Below are 18,649 nucleotides of genomic sequence, written 5' to 3' on the forward strand. Positions count from 1 at the left end.
TTTGCCGAACGAACACCAGAAATAGAATGTTTGTTCCTCTTTTTTTTTGATATTTAATCGCTTCTGCGAAATTGGTTGGTCGCAGAGATGAGTCCGCATTGACCAGATACTTCAGTTTTGTGTTGAATATTATAAAAAAGTTACTGAAAATTTTTTTTTTTTTTTTATATTTAATCGCTACTGCGAAATTGGTTGGTCGCAGAGATGAGTCCGCATTGACCAGGTACTTCAGTTTTGTGTTGAATATTATAAAAAAGTTACTGAAAATTTTGAACTCAAAAAATAGTTGTTTGCCGAACGAACACTAGAAATAGAATGTTGTTCCTTTTTTGTAAGTATCTAAAATGTTGGTATATTATGAAATCAGAAGGTATATTTTAGTATATTTTTGAGGGTCAGACGGTATATATTATCAATAAATCAGCGGTCACACTGTACAGTACATTTACATTGCAAAAAAAGCCTAAAACAAAGTTTTAAACAATTAAAATTAAGCAATCTGAAGCACATTATTAAAGAACAGCCCTTGCGTTCGCCTATCAATTAAAGCAGAAGTGGTGGCTGTGTAATATTGTTGCGCAAAAGAGCCAAAAAGACGGTCGTCCAGCAGAGGGGCGAAGAGAGAAAATGTCACGCAAAGCAGCAGCAGCAGAAGCAGAAAAAGAGTGAAGAAATTACATTTCTCGTCAAAAGCGCGCACTGAAAACAGAACATTCAGAGACATTTTAGAAATAATAATGGTTTTATAATGAAATGATACACAAACAAGTGAGTGTTACGGTGGGGGGCGCAGCCCCGAGGCGTGAGGGAAAATAAAAGACAACAACGAGCGAGCTGTAGTTGTAATTCACAGGGGCAGACACCTGCAAGCGCAATGAGAGCAACGCTGATCCTTTCCAGGCCATCGATCGAACTTAGTCCTCTATCCTGGCTTGAATGTCGTCGGTAATTGGACTCGGGATCCACAGTTGGGACTCTTCTTGCAATCCGCATCCGCTGGCACAATGCAAAGCCTGGACTCATCGTGCCAAGAAGCCGACGTAAGACCTCCTCGCGCTTGTCACAAACCTAATAATATATCCTCTCTTTAATCTTACACACGTGTGCAAATAGTTTATTATAAATGACACGCTGAAGAAGTTGAAGGGCTCCAACAACTCTGACCATGCCCCTGGACTAGCTCATGCCGTGGTCCACGGCACGGGCGTTCTCCAGCAGCAGTTTGTCCAGTACCAGCCAGCTTCCTCCCCCAGTCACCAGCTGCAGTCGCAGCAAACGCAGTCCTACCATCACCTCCACACGGCGCTCCAGCAACAGCAGCAGTCGTCCCCAGCCGTCACTGTTGGCTTCCCGACGAGCAGTAAATCGTATCTGGAGACCAGCCTGTTGCAAGCCATACCACAGATTCCTGCCCAACCGCCCATCTGCATCTTCGATGACGATGATTCGCCTCCCGATGGTGGAGGGGCCGCTATTGGGGGCTCCCTGGGCATACTCACTGAGCCGACATCGGCCACGCCCACCGGCCTGCCCACAGCGATTGCCCCGTCGCCGTCATCATGCTCATCCTCGACAACGACGCTGTCGAATTTCAACTCAATCACATCGCCCTCGCCCGTAGTTCCGGACTTGTTGTTGTCCACGCCGCCAGGCGTCAACTCCAGCCTAAGCAATAACTCGACTGCCGCAGCTGCAACGACGACGGCGACGACGACGACGGCCAGCAAGAAACCAGAGAAGCGGCCCGCCTCTGCCAATTCAAGCTCCTCCTCTGGGGGCCATCACCTGCACCACCATCACCTACACAATCAGTCACACAATCACCACGGGGGTGTACATGGCGCCTCGCCCACGTCGTCGCCCAGCAAGAGGCAAAAGTCCAACAGCAACAGCACCAGCAAGGAGTGCAGCTCCTCTAGTCGCAGCTCAGCTTTATCCTCAGCCCCATCCTCCTCGTCGTCGTCGTCTACAGCGCGCGCTGGCGCCGGCGCTGCCTCCAACAACAACAATAGCACCTCGTCCTCGTCGAAGGGCTCCTCGGTGTGCCCACCGGGCAGCACGAAGTTCTTTAATCTCCACGAGAAAATCAAGGATCTGTACATGCAGCTGCTAAGCAACGACATTAACTACTTTGCCGAGACAGGGGTAAGCTAGAATTACAGCTGCAGCTGCAGAAAGGTGGATAAGCCATGCATTAAAAAAATGTTTTTTTTTTGTTTGTGCCAATTTACAGCTTAAGCAGCGCACGCGATCGTTCACACTGGAGCGGCTGGTGGAGCGGGAGAAACTCAACACGATCGTGGTGAACCTCTATCCTGGCAACAAGGGATACTCGCTGGCCCTGCACTACGATGAGCATGTGATGCTGAATCCGCAAACGAACGAGTGGTCCGTCAGCGACAGGGACGAGGCGGCCAGCGAAGGAGCAGGAGGCCATAGGAGTCGCACCAAGTCGTCTGCAATGGATGAGAGCCAAGCAAAGGCGGAGTCGAGCACGGCCAAGCACGAGTATGGTCTGGTTGAGGTGCTTCGATGGCCGTACGAGAACGATTTGCTGCTGCAGTGCATTGATCGCGAGATCCTGCCAGAGTTTCTAATGGATCTGCTCTGTGCGGAGACAGTTAGCCTGTCGGATGGGGGAGAGGGAACACGGATCTATGCCAAGCCGAGTGTTTTCTACGCGGGCTGCCTCATCGCCCAGATCCGCGACTTCCGCCAGACGTTTGCCACCTCAACGAATATCTGTGATATGAAGCACATCCTGCTCAGGCCCACAAACGCCACCCTCTTCGCGGAAGTGCAGCAAATAGGCAGCCAGCTGCAGGCGGAGGATAAGCTTGCCCTGGAGAGCCAGTTGGTGTTGGCCACGGCGGAGCCGTTGTGCCTGGAACCGGATCCAAGCATAGGACGGCAGGCCATCAATGCTCAGCACCAGCGCCAGCTCTTTAACTCGCACGAGCTGCGCCGCCAGATGAAGAAGTTCACCCAGACTGCCATCAATCGCAAGCGCAAGCTGGACCAGTTCACCCACCACCATGGCCTGGAACTGTGCGACTATCTGTCCCGACTGCGTCAGAGGCCTCGTACGGGGAGCAGTAGCGCTGGCGGCAACCCCACTCCGGCCACCGCTCCCACCAACAATCCTCTGGTGGGCGCCATGCTCTCCTCCTTTACCTCAAAGGTGCCTAGGCGGCCTCACGAAGTTATTCGGCCTATTCGTCCCCCGTGCCTGGAATACCCCGCCAATCTCAAGGTGCCCGAGCATGTCATCAGCGTGGAAAAGTATGCAAAGACCTTCGAGCCCCTCAATGAATTCAGCGAGGCATGCAAGGATGGCTGCCAGCCCAATTGTCGCCACAACTTCCAGCCCCAACTGATCGAGGAGTACGTGCTGGAGACTGAGCGGGAGGCCAACGAGGGACGGCGGGCGCTGTACCACATCAAACTGTCCATCTACCAGCGTCCCTCCGATGCGGAATACCTCGGCGAACTGTATGTGGATAGGGACTTTCGCGAGGGGGAACGCAATGGCGAGTCCTGCCGTTTTGCCCTGGGCACTCGTGTGCATGCCAATCGATACATTCAGCAATTTCGCGAGATCTTCACGGAGGAGGGGCGCAAGGCGGTCAAGATAACGCATTTGATACCGGGACATGTGCCAATTGTCACCCACACGGGGCTGACCAACGAGCAGCGGCTTCTTCTGCAGCAGCAGCAGCAACAACAGCAGCAGCAGAGGCAAGCGCAATTGCAGCAGCAGCAACAACAACAACAGCAGCAGCAACAACATGTGGTCGTGGTCGGCAACACACAGCAGCAACAGCAGCAACATCAACAACAACAACCACAACAGCAGCATCAGCAACAACAACAGCCACAACAATTATCTGCCACTGTGCACCATGTGCCCCTGCCGCGCCAACAAATCACCCAAAAGACTCTCAACCTACAAAGTGGCAATATAATCAACGTGCAGCAAAACATACGGCAACAGCCTCAGCAGCAACAACAGCAGCCGCAGCAGCAGCCGCAAACGTACACCGTTGAAGGAGCGCAACAGCAACAGGCGACCACACAACAGATAGTTCCGCAACAGCAGCAGCAGCAGCACATACAGCTGCAGCAGTTGGCCACCGGAAGCAGCAACTCTGCCACAACCACCCACCAAGTGAGCCTGAGCAATGGATCCCTAGTACTGGTACAACAGCAGACCCAGCAACCGCAGCAACAACAACAACAACAGCAGCAGCAGCTGACGCAAGCCCTGCAGCACTCAGGCATAACTATTCAACCAGCCAGCATTCAACAGCAGCAGCAGCAGGTGAAGGGGCCATCGGTCATTGGTGCCAACTCTGCTCTGCGTGCCCAGCTGAACTCCAATGTGCCAATTTTGGTGAGTAAAAAATATATTATTCAAAGGGTTTCGTTGATTTTCGTGCATAAATTCCGACAGCAATCGCAGCTGAAGGCTCAGCAGCAGCAGCAGCTAATGCAAAAGCAGCAGCAACAACAGACAACTGCCTCCAGTAATAACAATAACAATAACAACAACAACAGTAACAACAATATGAACAATACGGCCATACATCCGAATCCTGCAATCAATGCCATAATGAACAGCATCATGAACTCCGCAAATCAGTACCAACAGCAACAGCAGCAGCAACAACAGCAGCAGCAGCAGCACGGTAAGAGAAAAATAGCCGACAGGAGGATGTGATTTTATAGCTTACTGATCGCTTCATTGATGATCATTTCAGGCGGGCCCACGACAAACAGCAATCACATTGCAACAACCGGCAGCAGCGGCGGCAACAATAACATCGGAAGCAATGCCGCCACGCTGAAGAACTCCAGCAACGCCTCAATTCTGAACCTGCTCAACAGTGCCCCAGCTGCCATGACGAGCACACCAGTGGCCAGTGGAACCTTTACCACCTCCACCGGGCAGCAGCAGCAGCCACAGACACTGACGCTCGTGCAACACCAGCAGCAGCAGCAGTCAGCTCCGAGTACCTCTGATGTAGGCACAGCCACTTATGTGCAGACAACCCGTGGCACGCCCACGCTGCTGACGGCCCAGCGGAAGCAGCAGTCCAGTGAGGTTCTGCAGAATCTGCTGAATGCCAACCGAAAGATCGCGGGAAGCGGCGGCACCACCACCACCACATTTCGGACCAACTCTGCAGGCAATCTGATAGCCGTCAACCTCAATCCGGCCACGCAGGCGCAGCACCAGCAGACGGTAGATGGCGGCGGCCAGACGGTGCGAGTGTCCATGTCGGCGCTGGCTTCGCAGCTGGCCTCTCCGCCAGCCGTGATGACCAATCCCACCACAAGCTATACGGTGATCTCGTCGGGCAACAGCGCTGCGGCGGCTGCGGCCTGGATTCAGAGTCCTACGGGGCCAGTGCAGCAGCGTATTCTGAGCACTCTGAGAAGGGACAGCACCACAGCGCCTCCCAATGCTATTGTGGTGGGGATGGCCGCCCCCTCGCCAGGCAGCGATTCCAATGCCTCGAATGCCAGCGGGTTCGCAGTGCCCAATAACCTGGCGTCGAGCAGCAGTGGTGGTGGCGGCGGGGTAGGAACCCTTTCCGCTCTGCTGACAAACGCTGCGACTCCCTCACCCTCGGGGTCGGATCACTCGCAGTCCTCGCAGTCGCATCAGAACCAGGCGCTGCTGGAGCGTCTCAGTAATGTTACCTCCAACGTATCCGCCGTGGCCATGCCACATATGTCGCCGCAGCAACCTACGGCGACGCAGCAGTTCATCACCAAAACCATCGTCCACTCTCCCGCCACATCGTCCATACACTCGCCCATGTCTAGTCCGCATCCGCAGCCCTCAGCCTCGCCCCAGCAGCACCACCAGCAGCAGCACCAGCAGACGCAGCAGCAACAAACCACCGCCACACTTAACCTGCAGGGCATCAATCTGTCACAGCTGCAGGGTGCCATGGCCAACTTTGCCGGCCTTCAGAATGTTCAAGTGCAGATTCCCGGCTTCACTCAGCCCATCTCGCTGCAGTTCTCAGGCAACAGTTTGCAGCAACAGCAGCAGCAGACGGGAAACTCGGCGACGGGTGCGGGCACAACGCAGGGCCAGCAGAGGAGTGTTCTGGTGTCGGTTCCCGTCTCGAGCCAGCAGCACCAGCAACTGCCACACACCATCACGCTGCAGACGCAGTCACACCAGCAGCAGCAGCAGCAAGCTCCGCCAACGGGTACGATAGTCAGTCTGCCCTCGACAGTGGGCGGCACACAGACGGTGGTCATCACGAACAACGCAGGTGGCGGTGGAGGGAGCGGCAGTGGAAATGGTGGTGGCGGCGGCGGTGGAGGAGGAGGATCAACAACGGCCATGCTAACCCTACCCATTGGTGAGTAAAAGGACAAAGTGATGAGCAAAGGAGCGCACAGCCGACTTGCAAACATGCAAACTCGTCTCGGCCATGCCGAGTAGGATTCCTGATTCCGATCTACCTGTTGCGATCTTCTTTTATATCTGCATTATTATATTTAACTCTTTTTCTTTTGATTGAACATGCTTAATTTTGTTCTCTTCTGTTTCTGTTTCGTTTCTCGTTCACAACAAAACCACATACTCGTACAACACAAACCAAACAAACCCACCCTTTAACAACAATTTCGATCCCTCCCTCATGCAACTAAACTGTTCTATGTGTCTTGTGTGTGTTTAACCCGAAATGCCATCAGTTTGAGATTAGAGAGTCCATTTTCTAAACCCAAGCCCCAGCCAAAAATCAAAACCATGCCTACTCTGCTCAAGTAGACGGCGGCACCCCCGATCGACCTCCGACAATTCTCATTGCAACCTAAAACAACAACCAAAAAATCTCCCCGCACACCCACGTTCTGCTCTCTCTCTGCTTACAGCTCAAATAGTCGGTGCCGGTGTACAGAAACTAAATCCTCAAACAATACGTACCTCAAGTGTTGGTGGTGGTGTAGGTGTTGCCCAGCAGTCGATCCAGCAGCAACAGCAGTCGGGCAACAGCAACACAGCGGCTATCCAGCTGGTGGGCACCATCCAGCCGCGGGCCCGCAACGTCCAGGTGGTAGGAGCCAAGCAATTAACGGCCAGCAGGCAGCTTATCACCACCCAACGTCAGATAGGCGGCTCAACGCTCAAAATTGCCACTACTCCGATGAATGGTGATTGAAATGAACGTTCAATTATTCGCATAGATTTCTAAACCTTTCCTTTGTAGCTGCTAATGTCGTCTCCAGTAGTGCCGGTCCCATTGTGATGTCTGGACAAAAGCTGCAGCTAAAGACTGTTAAGGCGCCCATGCAGCAGCAGCAACAGCAGCAGCAACTGCAGCTTCAGCAGCAACACCGAATACTCAACCAGCAGAGTACCGCCACAGTCTCGTCCCAGACACTACCCAGTCCCAGCCAGGTGCAGGTGCCGCAGCAACAGCAAATGCAACACATCCAAATCGCTGGACGAGCCACCACCGCCACGGGAGGCATTAGCCAGCGAACACTCACGGCTCTGGCGGCGGCCAAGCAGCAACAGCAACAACAGGCGGCGGTCAATCGACGGCGCTCCACCACCGATGCGACAAAATAAAGGCTAAAGGCGATAAAGAATATGGCACAATATTAGATTTGTGTAAGGAAAAGGACTGTAAGGAATGAGAGGACTGAGAGATGAAAGATGAGAGCGAAAAAGTAATAAGGCTACGCGTTGTGTATTTGCATGATATTATAGCTTATGGTTACCTCCTAACTATCACCACTATCGTACATTGTATACCCATATATCTATATATGTTTTGATGTGTAATCGTAAGTGTGCAAAATGTATGTACATGTACATGGGCAATAGCATGGCAGCTCATAATATGTGCAACCTAGTTAGGAGCTGGAGCTAGCGGCAACTGGAACTGAATTTGGTTGGGCTCTCCAGCACTGCCGACTGCGCTTGTGTTAAATGTGTCCCCTTGGCATAAACGAATTAGGTGTAAAGCTCTTAATAATATTTATCTAGTTGTATATACACATTATATATATATATTATAAATACGAGTATGTGAAGATTGTTTCAACTTTTCCCGCGCATCCAACCGCCATTCGAACCATTTTCCATTAGGCTCCCAGCTCTAATTCGTTAAGTCCCTAAGACTAGCTCCTTAAGTGTGCTATTTTGAAATTGTAAAGCAGGGGGTGGATCACTGAAAACAAAAGAAAGCAATAAGATGAGAAGTGAGGATGGAGACAGAGAGCAAACAAAAAACGTAATTTAGTTGTAAAGAAATTCTAATTATTACTTTTACGATTACGTTAGCTACAAGAGAATATGAAGTATGAACTGGTGTAGGGGTTCATATGAATAATTATACATATACAATTGTACTATTACCATTATTATTGCTAATTATTTAATCGATTGCTTAGCTTAAGTTCGCTAAACAAAAACACATTTTAGTTTGTATTGAACAAGTCGTAGCCTCAACCAATTTAGTACTTCCAATTGCAGAAACATTAAAACGAAACGCAAAAACAAAAACAAAATATATGCAAAAAGTCATCACTTATTTAAACAATTTATTTGTAATAGCGCAATGTACATCGAGACAAGAAAGGGAAGAGTTACAGATCGAGCGAGTGATGAGTAACGTGTAAAAAGTAACGCTTACACTAAACCAATTTGTTTTTTCAACTACTACAGTTTCTGTAGATTGAAATTATTTATTTAAGCAACGATTTTAATTATGTTACATCTGTGCTGTACTTGTTTAGCATTGTTTGCTTCTTCTGCTGTACAACCCAAAAATCAAACTTCTTGATAGTGCGAAAACGAACACAACACAAAACATTAACCTAATCCCATTTATGGCAGCCCACACCCATACCCATACCCGTAAACGTAAACGTATCCGTACCCCAAAACTCAAGCATAACTTACTCAATGTTAATATTAATTAATAAATGTGATTTAAGAAGAATAAAAACAAAAGAAATCATGGTACTACATAAACCGATTGAATGAATGAATGACGACAGCATAATGAATTCGCACGAAGTCAGAGTCAGATTGGGATAATGTTACTCAAGCGAAGCAAAGCAAAGCAAGGCCACGCAAAGCAAAGCAGATAACTGGCCAAAAACCTGAGTACGAAATCTATATACATACAAGATAATGTACGTGTGGTCTGATCAAATGGTTATTGAAACGTAATTCAAAGATTTATTAATATAATGCGGAGCAATCTAAGCGACAGCATAGTCTATTTATATGTATATGTAAACATAAAACCAACTATTAATATAAATGTGTAATTTCAATTCAATAACTGCTTATCAAAATACCTGACCGTAGAAAATTTTCATTAAACTGATTAATTACGAAGAGAACTCTCGAAAACTACTAACGAAATCACAAAACCAAAAAAAATGAATTAGGACGAAACCAGAAATATTAAAAATACTAAATGAAGCATCGACAAAGTCACTGAAAAAGCTCCGTTAATCAATAAAGTGTGAAATGATATTATATGATCCAACAGAGTCCTCATTCCATGATCGAGCAAACGCTAACCTCAGGCTTCGATTTTCATAATAATTATTTATTTAGAATATCTAGTAACACGCATAGTTAGGGATTCACAGATCGTTTAGTCTCGTTGCAGCAGAAGATTTGGATAGAAGCGGAGCCCTTCCACAGACTCGTCCCGACACACCTTGCCCAGGCGCTCGGTTACCAGCAGTCGCTCCTTGGCAGCAGCAGAGAGATGCCCAGCTGCTTGGCCAGCTCCTCCACGGCCAGAGATTCGGCTGCCTGCACCTTCTCCAGGGTGTCAATGGCAATCAAGTCATCGTCGTGCGACTCCAGCTGCAGCACCCTGGCGCCGCTGGGAAAGCTGCGCAGACGGATGGGTCCCCTCAACTGTTCGCAGGCGTGCAGCAGATCCTCTGGCGAAAGCAGTTCCAGGCCGCGAGCCCTGTTCACGCGGCAATAGACATCTGCCAGGGACATCATACCACCGAGCTCCTAAGCCAATTACCAAAATTATTCGGGTTAGACAAAATAAATCGAATTAAGGCGCAGAGCACTCACTTCAATGGGATCAATCAGCATCTGGCAAATTTGTTGTGCTAAGCTGGAAAAGTACGCCGAATTGCTGGTGAAGTTGTCACGCGTCACAGGATCGTCGATTCCCAGACTCATGAGGTAAGATTTGAAACGCACCGTCTCATCGTCGGATATTTCGCCTTTTTGCTCGCGTATTCTGCCGCTGATTGTCTTGGACAGTCCTACCATGTCCTTGGCCATGGTCATAAGCACACTGAGATCCTGAAAGGCTAGTGCAATGTTTTCATCTGTGGCCTTTGCTTTCGCCTCGAGGTGCCGCTCAATGCCCCCGATGCCTGTACGTTTCTGAATGCGAGCCAATCTATCGTTGCCCGATTCAGACGTCGGACTGCTGTCCACTCCCCTTATGATGGTTTCGCTGGTCAGGGAGATCTCCCAGATGCGGGCATTCAGTGTCTCACGCAGCGCGCTGTGGAACTCCACGCTTAGGCCGTTTTTTCCAGACAGTTTGATGTGCGTTGCACGACTGGTGTCCAGGGGGCCAGGCATCTTGTCAGGGCCTGGCGGACGCAAGTGCATTATAATGCGCGTCTTGCGGCCAAAGAAGTTCGATGCAGTCGTTTCCTCCCCGAGAGATATCACATAGCTGAGTGGCAGACAGAGGGTAACGGCGGCTCTAGCAATTTCTCCAGGACGGCCCCAAAACAGTCTGTGTGTGGTCAGCACCACCTCGCCCTCCTCAAAGTCTGTCTGGAAAGCACACTTAAAATGAGGCAAGCCTGGGATGGTTGAGCGCTTTACTTACTTTCTGGTCTCCATCGAAGATTTTCACTCTACTGTCGCGGCTGACGAATGTTTCGTTGGAACTCAGTCGAGCCTCCACATAAGCGAAGCGATTCATTTCATTAATTCCGGATTTTGTATTTTTTTGTATTATTGATACAACAGTTAGAGATGTGCACTATGCGGTGTTGGCAAAGCAGCTACTTTCAGTCAGATCTTAGCGAGCAGGTAGTCATATTATAGCCGCCTGGTACTCAGATTCGAAAAAATGTCCGCTAGAAAAATTAGGGATAATATTCGTGTGAAACCGATAAGACATTTTTTCGAGCACAAACTGTTTGCTAGCGGCTGTACAACAGTACAACTGTACAACAAAATCGCATAAAATTATAGTTTCTTGGTTGCGACTCTTAACTATCTAGTAATATTACACAGAAATGCAAATCGTGGAATATATCGGTACATTTACGGTATATTTTGAAAATGGAAAGGTATATTTCGGTATATTTAATCGTCAACTCCGCGGTCACACTGCACCCATCTATTTTCGTGATATTTTCTTTTTTTCTTTTTTATTTGTGCTAAAATTAATAACTATAAATGTAAATTGCCTGTGGATATTAGCAAAATGACGTGCCTATCCTAAAATTCTTATGTAACCATGCACTAGCCGCACAGTAAGTCTCCACATCGATCATCAAGGCATTAGCAAGGGCTTTAAGTTGGATTTGATGGCGACGGCAACCGAGGGCAGCAAAATGCTTGAGGCAGCATTACAGCAAATGGATGGCCTCATATCGAGCACGGCGGCCACGGTTGGGCAGCCGGGCGGTGGGGCGGGCGCTTCGCTGACGCTAAGTGAGCGTAACTTGATTTCAGCCACCAATGTTTTATCTACAGCAAAAACATTAGCCCTGGCATTGCAACAGGTGAGTCACAAGGAATGAATACGCTTGAAACTCACATGGTTCTTGTTGTAGGTGGGATTAGCTGCTCCGGCTCCGGATCCCGTGACGGCTGCCATTATCAGCGACTGGCTGGAGACGCACATACCACGCCAGGACTCCGATGAGCGAATGCGACGCCTGCAGCGAGACAAGGAGGGTCTGGCTTTGCAGTACCAAATGCTGGCGGAGCGGGTGTCCGAGCAGGCGGATAAGATAATCGAGCTGGAAGGTCTCATTACAGACAAGACCCAACAGCTCTGCAACAAGGAAGAGCTGCTGCAGCGTCAGATGATATCCCGATCCGCTCTCGAGACGCAGAAGCTTGAGTTGATGAGTGCCTTAAGTGAATTGAAATTGCATCGTACAGCGCTGGAACAGGCCAACGATGGAGATGGAGCTGGAGCGGGATCTGCGATTAATACTAACTTACCCTATGGCAGTTTGAGTAGCATAAACCATAAAGGCTTCATGGGCTCACCGAAGACCCCGCCTTCAGCACTGCGCCATCAGATACGGCCGCAGTTTCATAGTCTGCCCAGGTCCCATGGTAAACAGGCTAACAACAACAACAATCGCACCCTGGATGTGAACGCCAACAGCAGTGGCAAGCAGCGGAATGTGGCATTTGCATCGAACGAACAAATCCTCATCGATGATAGTGCTCATACGGACGATGCCATGACGTCCAGCTTCATGTCTCAGTTTACTCCCTCGCCCAAGTTGCGGGAGCGTTCTGCCCGCGGTTTGCGCAACATTCTCGGTAAGCTGCGCCGCAGCAACAGCAGCAACTGTGAGCTGACCGGCTTGGAGCAGGCAGATCCCGAGTTTCGGCGCGGCGGGTCTCGGGCCACGGCCGGTGGACGCATCGAATGGAGTGCTCAAACGTCTTTGTTCAGCGACAACGAAAAGCATTGGAGCGCCTGGACACCACAGGATGTGTGCAACTGGCTCTGTCACATCGGACTAGTTTGCTACGAGGATAATTGCCGGTAAGTAAATCATATTAATGAATAAGAGACTCAAATCAACCACTCAATTTACAGAAAATGGCTGAAGGCCCATCCAACGGTGTCATTCTTCACCGCCTCACCGGTGGACATTGAGCGGGAGCTCAACCTTAAGTTTCCGCTACACCGGAAAAAGATCTTGCTGGCCATTGACGACGTCACTGGCAAAGAGTATGACGAACTCACTTTAAAGGCGGCCACCTTGGATACGGCTTGGGTGCTGCGTTGGCTGGACGATATAGGTCTGCCACAATACAAGGACTATTTCATGCAGGCCAAGGTCGATGGTCGCATGCTGCACCGTCTGACGCTCGAGGATCTGTCGCAGCTGCATGTCAGCTCTTGTCTCCACATAGCCTCGCTGAGATCTGGGATTCTATGCATGCGACGCATGTCGTGGAATGCCGAGGGCCTGATTCGACGCTCAACCAAGGTAGCTAATGGTGGTGAAGCCAGCAGGAGTCCGGACAGGGAAAGCGTGGAACTGTGGACGGCGCATCGCATAATGGGCTGGTTGCAGACCATCGACTTGTCGGAGTATACGCCAAATTTGCGAGGTGCCGGAGTCCATGGGGCACTGATGATGTACGAGTCGCGATTCAATGCAGATCTACTTGCTGACCTGCTCTCGATACCGCCGAGCAAGTCGCTGCTGCGTCGTCACTTGGCCATGCACTTTAAGGAGCTAGTTGGTCGCCCGGTCATCCTGAGCAAGAGAGATGCGGAGTCGGCTCCTGGGTACCAGCCGCTGAGCATTACGGCAAAGCTAAAGCCGGTCAAGCGAACGCAGTTTTCGCTGAAGCGCCGCAAAAGCACCAAGGGACAGAGCGATGTGGATTGGACGGAGTACGTGTGTCCGATGAATGCCAGGGTGCCAGAGCCATCGAACTCGGAAACAGTAAAGGACCCCGAGAGCTCAATGAGCTCGAACTAATACTGGTGCCGGGAGACGCACAATTAATTTACAAATATTGTTAATCTAGTTATAAGCTCAGCCCAGCCCGTTCAGAGGGTTCAGGCGAATGTACTGCCCCGAAATAAGCAAGCAACCAAATCGACCCCACACGACAATATTAGCAAGAATTTACCGGGGCACGCCCAATCTTCCAAGCACCAATCGGATGAGAAATCAAAACTCTTTTTTGCGGACCTATACATACCAGAAACATTTTGGAAATTTATACTATACATTTTCTGTAGCTAACATAAGCCTAATTTTTGAAATTTAGCCTAAAGATGACAACGAGAAGTATTTGCAATGGCATTCAAACGAAATTGAGCGAAAGCCAAGCTATTTGGGCTCACCCTTTTAGACTTATAACCCATTTTGGAGTTTATTTTTTGTACTAACACTTACATATATTACGCATAATTTGTACAATCCAAATATACGATGTACGATGCCTTTTACAAGATCCACTCTAGTTTTTCCCTCCGGTTCTGCTCTCAGCCGCATGGCTTACTTCAACACGAAGGGTTAAACATTGACTTTATTTGTTAACAATAACACATCGTTAGGCACTAAGAAAAACTGATGAGCGACTAGGAGGCGGTGCTGTTGGATCAATGATCATAGATCATGGATGCCCATCTTCTGGAGCAGCCTGCATGGACGGAATAAACGGCAAGCGTCTTGTCTTAATCCTAAAAATCTTTGGCAGTGCTTTGTGTGGTTCAGAAAACTTTTGACAGCTTCATGTGGCCGGGCTGGCCAGACTCTCCAGTCCCAGCAGGTTGTCTATGACACTGTCGTCTTCCCTGACGCCGCTCTGGTCCTTGACCAGATCACTCTCTGGTATGTGATCCTTCCAGTTTCGGAATAGGTAGCGTGTGAACTTCTTTAGCTGCCTGAACTTGCAGTAGGTGGCACCCTCGGCAGACTGTAGCTGCTGTGTCTGGATGAGAAAGCCCTTCTCCTTGAATGTCTTTTCCAACTTCTCTCGCTGCTTGGACCGTCGCGAGCTCCGACGCTTCCTTTCGCTCCCAGTCGAGGGTTTAAAGGGCGGCAGGCTCGGTAACACGGCGGGGGGCATGGGACTCTGAGTACTGGAGGCAGGACTGTGTGGTGCAATCGCTGGCACGATGCTATTCGCGCTGGAGAGGAGCAGCGAAGAGGTGGGCGACACGGGCGGTATTTGGAGCAGCTCGAGACTGAGATCCGTTGATGGTGGTGGTATGTCCACATAGAGTTTATCTTGTCCTGGGGCCTGGCCCTGCTGCTGCTGCTGATGTTGTTGTTGCTGTTGTTTGTTGCTGTTGCTGCTGATCCCGGGAAATGAACTCATAGCCCCGCATTGTCTTGTCGCCAGTGCCGTTGTAGTAGCGATAGTTTCCCTCGGCGTCTACCGACAGCATCTTCTTCTCCTGGAGAGTTGGCTTGGCCCCCCCGTGAACTTGAACTTACAGATGCTCACCTCCGTGGAGGGGCTCGACGAGTGCTCGGCAGGCAGTGGCGGGATAAAGATAGCAGAGCGTTTCCTCTTCCGCAGAGCCAGGGGCAGGGGCATGGCCTCGTTCGAAAAAAACCCACTCGGTATGGGTATTTTCAGCGAGAGCTGGTTGTCTTTCTCGATGGTCTCCACGGGCACGGGCAAGCAGCCCAAGCTGCAGGACTCCATCAGCTGCTGGTAGTACAGCCCCACAGGTTGCAACAGTAGCTTGGAGGCGACGAGAGGCTGATCGTGACCTCCGACAAGCTCCAAGGTCAAGGGCTTGACAGCGCTCAGAGGCGTCGTTCGATGGGAGGAGCTTCCGCAGTCTGTGGTGGCTGTCGTTGTCGTCAGCGTCGGCGTCGGCGTGGGCTTGTCGCTGTCCCCACTGGAGATGGAGTAACGATCACTGCTCTGATCCCGTAGGCAGAGATTCAGTGGCTCCTCTGGCCTCAGTGTCGTTGGCGTGGCCCTATGAACGGTAGTGTCCGGCAGAGGAGCACTCACAGGAAGGCGCACGGCGCTTGTGGTTGGCACGATGGTGCCGTAGTTTTTGTAAATCAGATGGCAGATGTCGGCCTTCTTCGGTTTTCGTCCGCGTCGCGGCTTGTAGTTGTCGAGCGTGAGCTCCCCCATGTAGGGCAGATCTGCGTACTTCAGTGCACCCCGCTTTGAGGGTGCGGCCACCTCTGGCGCCTTTGCAGGTGGTGGCACTCCGGCGGGGGGCGTAGGGCGCATAACAGGAGAGTCCTTCCTGGTGGATGCCTGCTTCTGTTGCTGTTGCTGCCGCTCCGCACTGCGCTGTATCTCGGCTATCTTCCTCAGCCAGCTTCGCACATTTTCGTGGGCCTGGCTAGGAGGAGGCTGTGGCGGTGGATGTAGCACGGGTCTGGGCGGCTGTCGACCCTGGGTCGCCTCGTAGTGGGCCGCATACTCCGCAGGCAGCGCCTGGTGATGGAAGCGAAGTTTCATGGCCCCCGCGGAGTTTGTCCGCTTCTTGGACCTGCTCTGGCTGGTAGCAGGTCGCGGTGTCTTTTGTGTAAGTAGAGTTGGTGGCTCTTCCGGAGCTGGCAGCTGAGGTGCGGGTTGTGGCCAGTGTGTCTTCCGATTCCCCATCAACAGGTTGGCCTTTAGCTGTTGCTTGGTGAGCGGGCTGCAAGTGGCGTTGTGCTGCTGCTGCCGCTGTTGCTGCTCCTGGCTGGCGGTCTTGCGGGCCAGCAGTGTCTTGAAGGGATGGTCCTCGTCGTGGGCATCGTTGGAGGCGCCGTGCGAAATCAAGGGATCGTCGGATCCTTGCAACAGCAATCGGGTGGTGTTCAGATCAAGGCGCTGGTGCCCACGGTCTGTTGGGGGCAGCCATGACTCCAGATCATGGTCATGCTCCAGCTTGATGGGCAGCAGCGGCTCCAGATTGCTGATTGCTGGGGGAGTGGCTGTTGTCTTCACCTTGTTATGGATGCTGTTGTCGTTCAGTTCGCAGACCCTCGTTAGTTGCTGCATCCTGATCCTTGCTGCAGATAAGGAGCGAGAGACGAAACAATTAGATAGAGACATGTGCTTATGGAAAATATGTCACGAGGGATCGGAATTTATGCGTCTATACCTACATACATACATATGTAGTTATGGACACACGTTTTCCATTGTTGTTGGTGTGGATCGTGCTCGCCGGCAGAAGAACTGCGAGACGCAGACGCAGATGAGTTTGCTCTCGCTCGGTGGCGAGCACGAGAATTCTATTTAAATGTCTTAGGGGGACTGGCAAGTGGCGCTGATCTCTCTCTCACACACACTAGTACGAGAAAACATATACACACACACCGAAACTCAGCGAATCGCTCTCTATCTCTCGGAAAACAGAAATGTTGTTTTTGTGCATGAAATTCGATTCCCTTGCTAGAAAAGCATAGCCATAAATGGCCTAACCGCACTCACTGGGAGGGGATGACACAGAAATCCCTCAATCTATATCCAAAGTATAGCTAAAGGTAATAACCATTTATCCTATTTACCTGTTGGAGTTTTTGTTATTGTTTATTGTTATTTGCCTATAGTGTCAGTCTCAGTCTATAGATCTATCCAATGGCTGGTAATCCTTGTCTCAGTTCCAGTCGAAGTCTCAGTCTATGGTTTACTTCACTCTCCCACGGGCAGTCGGTCGAGCAGCATCGCCACTGTGCGCGTGTACATCGTGGTGACATCCAAAACGCAACTACTTGCGGGAAAATCAAGTCAAGAAAATCATCGTTTTTTTCAGAATATGCTCCTTAGATGGATCGTGGAGGAGAGCACGGCACGGAAAGGCAAGCACGCCCCACACACAATAGAGGAAAATATCGCGAACGACGGGGAGACCGAAGGAAAATCAAATGAAAATCAAATTCCTCTGCTCTGCTCTGCTCTGCTCTTCTCAGATCTCTTCGGACGAAGATGCGTTGTTGGTGCTCGACACCGATGTCGTTGTCTGTATTTAACGCCAAAGACGAAGATATTTCGTGTGTTCATTTTTAGAACAAATCCAACTTGTTGCCGGCCATATAAACCACCCCTCCCGAGCAATCAGCAGCCAAACACATCCAAATCAATCCACTAAAAACCAACGCAAAACACGGCACAAAAATTGAGAGAGGCTAAATGTAGAGAAAAATGTATTTTTCGCTGTTTTTCATTCATGAGCATGTCGCTACCTCTGCTCCTGCCCATGGCCATGCCTCTTCCCCACAACATTATGCGTGTTTATTTGATAAACAGCTCAGGGCGAATATAAATTGGTTTAGCTTACGTTCTGCTCTGCAATTGGATCAGCAGAACCAAAGATAGATATTTTCAACGTATTGCCTATATATGGTAGATCTATGGGATGAGCAGAGGGTACATAACCGTCGAATCTACTCTCTCCATGGTTTTCCAAGGTGGGAGAGTGCTGAGTTCTCCCACTGATTAATACGCACACACGAGATCGTTACGTTTGATGACATTTTATTAATAGCACCCTAGGCACTTCGGGTTAGGGCAACAAAGTATTGCCTTGCGCTTCTGTGGGATTATGATTTCGGTAAAGGAATGAAAGAACACAGCTCGAAATAGACAATTGTTTGTGGCCCTCTATTTTGGGCCACGAACATAGGAATATAGGTCATCTCTGCATCCGCTGGGACTTGTAATGGGAGTGAGTAATGCAATGATAATATATACTCATATTCATATGTGTGTATGTATGTATGTACATAGGTCTGGGGTCTGTGCCTGTATCAAAATTTCTCACTGCGCAGTCGCAGCGGGATGTCGAATACTCAAAATAGATACATGATATCAAAAATGCAAAGCACAGCCTTAGTTGTTTGCCAAAGTCCATAAACGAAAAGATGCCTTTTGGGGCAGCGCTCTTCAAGATACACATTTGGTCTTCTATAGACA

At 50.0% G+C, this 18,649-nt stretch overlaps 4 protein-coding genes across 10 annotated transcripts; 2 read left to right on the forward strand and 2 right to left on the reverse strand.

Annotated features, from left to right (window-relative positions):
- The first annotated feature begins 409 nt into the window (after window positions 1–409).
- Window positions 410–9,409, forward strand: LOC117894320 (transcription factor SPT20 homolog). Of its 7 annotated transcripts, XM_034801292.1 has the most exons (9): window positions 410–768; window positions 841–1,040; window positions 1,114–2,145; window positions 2,234–4,393; window positions 4,454–4,688; window positions 4,761–6,383; window positions 6,901–7,179; window positions 7,236–7,339; window positions 7,544–9,409. In XM_034801292.1, the coding sequence occupies exons 2-9, from the start codon at window positions 1,005–1,007 to the stop codon at window positions 7,598–7,600; spliced, it is 5,526 nt and encodes a 1,841-aa protein (XP_034657183.1). In that variant the 5' UTR covers window positions 410–768; window positions 841–1,004; the 3' UTR covers window positions 7,601–9,409. The 7 variants fall into 7 exon arrangements, with proteins under 7 accessions (XP_034657183.1, XP_034657181.1, XP_034657185.1 ...); XM_034801290.1 differs by having other exon boundaries at window positions 7,236–9,409; XM_034801294.1 differs by having other exon boundaries at window positions 6,901–6,990; window positions 7,314–9,409.
- Window positions 9,410–9,599: 190 nt separating this feature from the next.
- On the reverse strand, window positions 9,600–11,037 carry LOC117894326 (vacuolar protein-sorting-associated protein 36). Its single transcript, XM_034801310.1, has 3 exons — window positions 10,872–11,037; window positions 10,091–10,816; window positions 9,600–10,024 (listed from the first exon to the last, which is right to left on the reverse strand). Exons 1-3 carry the CDS (start codon window positions 10,965–10,967, stop codon window positions 9,731–9,733), a joined length of 1,116 nt encoding a protein of 371 aa, XP_034657201.1. The 5' UTR covers window positions 10,968–11,037; the 3' UTR covers window positions 9,600–9,730.
- A 345-nt stretch (window positions 11,038–11,382) lies between these two features.
- Window positions 11,383–14,218, forward strand: LOC117893617 (liprin-beta-1). The gene is made up of 3 exons (XM_034800293.1): window positions 11,383–11,778; window positions 11,830–12,785; window positions 12,840–14,218. Exons 1-3 carry the CDS (start codon window positions 11,581–11,583, stop codon window positions 13,735–13,737), a joined length of 2,052 nt encoding a protein of 683 aa, XP_034656184.1. The 5' UTR covers window positions 11,383–11,580; the 3' UTR covers window positions 13,738–14,218.
- Window positions 14,219–14,276: 58 nt separating this feature from the next.
- LOC117893618 lies at window positions 14,277–17,814 on the reverse strand. The gene is given in 4 exon segments (XM_034800294.1): window positions 14,277–15,039; window positions 15,071–15,184; window positions 15,187–16,743; window positions 17,245–17,814. Coding segments are annotated over 3 exon segments (2,202 nt in total). The 5' UTR covers window positions 16,733–16,743; window positions 17,245–17,814; the 3' UTR covers window positions 14,277–14,497.
- Between the last annotated feature and the right edge of the window lie 835 nt (window positions 17,815–18,649).

Source organism: Drosophila subobscura, chromosome J (genome assembly GCF_008121235.1).
Source record: "Drosophila subobscura isolate 14011-0131.10 chromosome J, UCBerk_Dsub_1.0, whole genome shotgun sequence".
NCBI lineage: Eukaryota > Metazoa > Arthropoda > Insecta > Diptera > Drosophilidae > Drosophila > Drosophila subobscura.